Source organism: Monodelphis domestica, chromosome X, assembly GCF_027887165.1.
Source record: "Monodelphis domestica isolate mMonDom1 chromosome X, mMonDom1.pri, whole genome shotgun sequence".
Lineage (NCBI taxonomy): Eukaryota > Metazoa > Chordata > Mammalia > Didelphimorphia > Didelphidae > Monodelphis > Monodelphis domestica.
In genome coordinates this window covers 13,712,189-13,718,238 of record NC_077235.1, presented here as the reverse complement: position 1 = coordinate 13,718,238, position 6,050 = coordinate 13,712,189, and the positions used below count along the sequence as shown (strand labels likewise).

Here is a 6,050-nt window from a genome sequence, read left to right as displayed (position 1 = left end):
CTCTGGGACGGGGTCTAGAGACTTCACCAGGTGATGGCCAAAAGGGTCCAGGACACACAAAAAAGGCAAGTCACCTTATTTCTGAGCCTCGGTACATCAGTACAAAAGGGGGATAATAAGGGTAGCATTTCCCTTGCAAGGTGGTTCGGAGAATAAACCAATATAAGGTATGAAAAATGCCTTCAACCTTACAGCTTATAAGGCACTTTATATATTTTGAGATAACTGAGATTCGATACCCACCTCTATTTGGGGAAGAGGGATAGAGCTCTTGTCCTTACTCCTCTCACATTTGAGGTGGGTAACCCACAAAAAAATAGCAAGAGACAGTGCTGGAGGTGGGTTCTGGGCCCAGAACGTTACTACACACACACACACACACACACACACACACACACACACACACACACACACGAACTGTCCTTTGCTTAATCTTGAACTCTTTGGGGTATATGAGAATTCTCCCTAAAACTTTTCATCTAAAGGGTTTTCTCTCTTCTAGGACTCCCAGCCCAGTGAGTCATAACAACCCTTTACCTTGAGCAACTTTGTGTCAGGGGAAGACAAAATAAGAGACTGGATCTAGGACCGCATTCAGGGCCCCTATCCCCAAGGGTCCTCATGAATTATGGCTTCCTCTTATTGAATGAACTCTATAACTTTAAGGATTGTTTTCTCCCTTCATATGTAGTCAAATCTTTAAAAAGGCTGAGTGGCTGCCCTTGCCTCGAACTGGTAGAGTTTCTATTGAAGGGACTGGGGGTGAGGAACTACACCCCATTGTATGAAATCTCAGGGCTCAATTCTCCTCAGCCAACTTTTATTTTGAAGGTGAGAATGTAGGAGGGGGAGGGGAGGCATTGCGCATGCTCAGGAACGTGACCAGGCGGTAAACTGAGTAGCCATCTTGCTGCCCAGGTCCCTTTACCGCTGTCCTCGAGCCTAGCTATTGCTTACTCAGGGACCGCTTTCCTCCTCAGAGACTCTCTTACCCAGAGATTTTCTGTTCCTCAATAATTTTTTGTCCTTTTGGACCTTTTTGTTCTCCTTGGAGGTTTTTTGTTCTCAGAGACCGTTATCTTCGAAGGCTTTTTTTGTTCTTTTTGAAAGTCTCCCAGGAGACCATTCTCCTGGGAGACTTTCTCCTCAGAGACCGTTGGCCTTTTCAGAGACTGATCTCGGAGATTTTTTGATCTCCCAGAAGACTTTTTCTCCTCAGAGATTTTTTTTGTTCTCAGCGACTTTTCCCCACCTTGATTTTTTTCAGTTTTGCCACCCTAGAGACTTTTCGCCTTCTCCGGAGCTGATTTTCCTTCAGCTCTTCCGGAGACTTTCTGCCTCTCCACCTCGCCTCCTCAAAGACTTTTCACCTCACCTTCTCCACAGCTGATTTTCCATCAGCTCTCGGGACTTTTCCTCTACTCAAAAACTTTCTCCTCAAGAGACTTTTCCGGCCTCAGAGACTTTTCTCTTCCCCATTGACTTTTCTCCACCTCAGAACTTTCGCCCGCCCCTCCCCCACCTGCGGCCTGCGCTGACTGGACAGTACCATCTTTCATCGAACGTCCCCGCCGCTTCGTTGGTATCTCCCCTTGGTGACGTCATTTCCAGGTACTGTTGCTAAGGCCTCTCGGTCCTTGGTTTGTTAGTTCAGTTGGTCGTCTTCGGTCAGGTGCGCAGTAACAGAGACTGAGTGAGTGTCCCTCCCTGACCTCTCCCCTGGGGTTAGCCAGGTCTAGTGGGGTCCCCGCCTTGGGCGACTGCCCTCGAGGCCTCCTCTATCATCACCTGCACTTGTAGACTGCCTCAACCTCCACCTCCGCCGCCTCCTCCTTCTCCTTCTCCTCCTCCTTCCTCCTCCTCCGCTTCCACTGCCTCCGTTGCCTCCGCCGCCACCATAGCCCAAACCTCCTCCTCCTGAGCAGCGGCCATTTACTTCCAGCTGCTCTCACGTCCCATCCCCACCCTCCCGTGCCACAGTCGAGGCCAGGGGCCGAGCCTCAGTTGTCTCTTTTGGGTCCCGGCCTAAATCGGGGCCACCGTCTCCTGGCATCATCCCCCGCCTCCGCCGAGTCCGCAGGCCTTCCCCTATCCTGGGCCACCGTCACCAGACCCGCAGAGATGTCAACCCCCGAGTCCCCCAAAGACATGGAGATCAGCGAATGCGAGATGACCTCATGCAGCGCTACGCCGAACATCACCAAAACCTCCTCGTCCTCGGTGGTGGCAACGCCAACGTCCCTAGTCTCCATGGCATCCGTTGGCACAGACGAGGACCTGGTAGAAGAAGAGGAAGAGGCTATGTTGGTATCAGGGTACGGAGCCGCCGTTTTGGGCACCGCAATGCACGTGGAGCGAGAGCTGGAGGCGCTGGACAGGAGCAACGGGTGGCCACAGGCCTACCTGGAGGTGGGGAACCAGTGTCACGACTACCCATACCGAGTAGCTCGAGCACCAGAGAACAGGCCCCGCAACCGCTACCGAGACGTGAGCCCCTACGACCACAGCAGGGTTCGCCTGAGGGCAGCGACCCGAGCCCCTGGGGGGGGCTTCCACCCGGGGCTGGGCTTGGCCTTGGCCGTGGCCGGGGATTCCGGTTTGTCATGCGGATCCTTGAGCGGAACCAGCGGCGACAAAGGCGGGAGCGGAGACATGCAGAACGACTACATCAACGCCAACTTCGTCATGGTAGAAGAAGCCCAGAGGAGCTATATTCTAACCCAGGGTCCCCTGCCCAATACGTGTAGCCACTTCTGGCTTATGGTGTGGCAGCAGGATAGCAAGGCCGTGATAATGCTTAACCGGTTGGTGGAGAAGGATTCTATCAAGTGCTCCCAGTACTGGCCATCCAGCCAAGGTGAGAGTCTCCTCTTTGAGGAGATGGGCATCAGCGTCCACATGATGGGGGAGGATGTGGGGCCCTACCACACAGTCCGTTACTTGAGTCTGCAGAACACAATGACCGGAGAGGCCCGGGCCATCTCCCACTTCCACTACAACAACTGGCCTGATTTTGGGGTACCTGAATCCCCAGCCTCTTTCCTCTCTTTCCTTTTCATGGTGCGGGAGTCTGGCTGCCTCAGCTATGAGCGGGGGCCTGCGGTTGTTCATTGCAGTGCTGGCATTGGGCGTTCTGGCACCTTTGCTCTGATTGATACCTGTTTGGTCCTGATGGAGAAGAAAGAACATCCCTTTTCCCTGAATATCAGAAAAGTACTGGTGAGCCTGAGAAAGTACCGGATGGGACTTATTCAGACCCCAGAACAGCTAAGATTCTCATACGTGGCAGTCATTGAAGGGGCAAAATTCCTCATGGGAGATGAAAATGTCAGGAAAAAGTGGAAACAACTTACCACTGAGGACCATGCTCGTAGCTACAGCTTTGATAGTTCTCCACCTCCAAGTGGAATAATATCTAAAAAGCACAAAGCGTTCAGGCTGGTTTTAAACCTTGATGATGATGATGATGATGATGATGATGATGATGATGAAATAGGTGATGAGTCAGATTTTTCAGATCTAGCCACTAGAATGCCAGATTCTGGGGAAGAGAGCTCTGAAGGTGGCACCCGTAAACGAGGTCTAGATGAATGTAAACCTGGTACCAGTCGTGATGAGAATCCAAAGGTGGAGGGGTCAAATAAGACCAGATTTAAAAGAAAAAGACTGAATCTGTAAGACATTTGAATAATTCAGGCATACAAAAATAAGACCTAAAATCCTCTCTCTAAAATATTCAAAGGCAGGAGAAAATGCCTCAAAGATACCTGTTTATAATTCGAACTGCATACATCCAGACTAAAGAAACATCACCAGAAAAACTTCATTTAATTTGTAAAATGTTTGAGATGCTTTAAAAAAAATTAGACCTTTCAAAACCTGTAAATTTCATTAGTTGTTGAGTATTTTTAAATGTTTATAAGAATTGTAGAAAAACAAAATGGATGAAAACACTATATACTATTATTATTTCAGTATTTTATGTTTTGGGCAGCATTAAGTTCTTTACACTAAAAAATATTAAGATGTTTATCATTTTAAAGTGTATATTAGTTCCTCAAAGACCTCCACCTTGACTTTTGAAAAATTTAAGTATATATTGAGTAGCAATAGAAGTAAATAACTTAATATCAGTTTAATTACTGGAAAATATTTATTCACTTAACTACTTAAATTACTAAATAACTACATTACTTTGCCAACATTAAATGTTTTCTTGGTGGAAAAAATATTAAAGCTTTAAATAATATTTATCTTTGACAAGCATTTTAGTAACTTCAGAGATTGACTGATTTAAAAAAATTTATAGTAAACCTAATATTAAATAGCAATATAAATAAGTGACTTGTTTAATATCTGTTTATGTTACTGAAAAAATACCTAATGGTTTAACTATTTAAAGTACTTAGTATTTACATTATTTTACTAGCATTAAATGTTTTCTTAACTAAAAAAAGTTTTAACTAAGATGTATTATTTTAACATGCATTTTAGTATCTTCAAAAATGGACTGATTTTATATATTTTATAGTAAACAGCATTTACTAGCATTACAAATAAGTGACTTGTTTAGTACATGTTTACATTACTGAAAATATACTTAATGGTTTAACTATTTAAAGTACTTAGTATTTACTTTATTTTACTAGCATTAAATGTTTTCTTAACTAAAAAAAGTTTCAACTAAGATGTATTATTTTAACATGCATTTTAGTATCTTCAAAGATGGACTGATTTTATAGTAAACAGTATTTACTAGCAATACAAATAAGTAACTTGTTTAGTATCTGTTACATTACTGGGAAAATACTTAATTATTTAACTGTTTAAAGCATTTAGTAACTATTCACATTATTTTGCCAGCATTAAATGTTTTCTTAACTAAAAAAAATGTTTAACTCAAGATATGCATCATTTTAACATGTATTTCAGTAACTTCAAAGATTGGCTGCTTTTTAATAATTTACCATAAGTGAAATATTCAACATCATTATTAAACTTGCTTAGCAAATGTTCATTTATATTTATTTGAAATTATTAAAATAAAACAACTTTTCACTCTCCATCAAGTGTCTTTGTCCATTTCTTCTCGTCTCTTTCCTTTTATGTTGTCATAGTGCATGTTCTCTACTTTTTGGGTTGCTTTTGGCCATTTGGATTATTTCTTGAAGATTTTCCAGGCTTTTAAAATATCCTTTATACATTTCCAAGTTGGTTGTATTATGATATCTGTTACATTAATTATATCACAATTTAATTATTACTCCTCTTTTAGATATTTAGAATGCTTGTAGGTTTTTTATTATAAATAATGCTGCTTTAAAAAATTTAAATCTTTTTTTTGCTTGATTTTGACAATCTTTTCAGATTTTGAAATGGAATTATTGGATCAAATGTTGTAATTCGTTTTCTAACTTGCATGGAACTGCTAGATTGATCTCCAAAAAAAATTCTCTAACAGTTTTCAGTTCTACCATCAATGGATAGACTTGTTTCTTTATACTACTACTAGAAGTTAGTTTCATTAGCATGAATCATTTTTTGATGATAACTTAGAATTAACCATTTTTACCAGTTTCATAGGTGTGAGGTACTACTTCAAAGGTGGGTTTTTTTTTTGAAATTTGCATCCCCTTTAATTATTTGAAAGTTTAAGCATTTTCCAGTAATTATTAAAATTTTGTGCTAGCTTTTTTGAAACATATTTCTTTACACCCAACTGCCAATTTCCCCAAAAACATTTATAAAATTAGGAATCCCAGCTTTTAGTTTCCTTTGATTTATTAAACACTAATCTTTTGCATGTATTAGTTAGATGTCTCATCTTATTTATTATATTCCATTGCTTTTTTTTCCCTCTTTTTAAAAATAATTCACTACTAGGTAGATAGCCCCTTTGTAGAGTGATTTAAAGACTAAGTATAAAAACACCATTGGCCTGGGTTTTTTAGATGCCTGTTGATATTCTTTTTTTTTTTTAACTCTTACCTTCTGTCTTAGAATCAATACTGTGTATTGGTTCAAAGGCAAAAGAGTGGTAATGGCTAGGC

General features: G+C 41.6%; 1 protein-coding gene across 1 annotated transcript; it reads left to right on the top strand.

The window, feature by feature from the left end:
• The first annotated feature begins 1,186 nt into the window (after window positions 1–1,186).
• LOC100022011 (tyrosine-protein phosphatase non-receptor type 2-like) lies at window positions 1,187–5,063 on the top strand. Its single transcript, XM_056808816.1, has one exon. The coding sequence runs from the start codon at window positions 2,122–2,124 to the stop codon at window positions 3,676–3,678; it is 1,557 nt and encodes a 518-aa protein (XP_056664794.1). The 5' UTR covers window positions 1,187–2,121; the 3' UTR covers window positions 3,679–5,063.
• Window positions 5,064–6,050: the final 987 nt, after the last annotated feature.

Excerpts from the sequence above, each read along its gene's own strand:
- LOC100022011 (XM_056808816.1), top strand. The coding sequence starts at position 2,122 with ATGTCAACCCCCGAGTCCCCCAAAGACATGGAGATCAGCGAATGCGAG.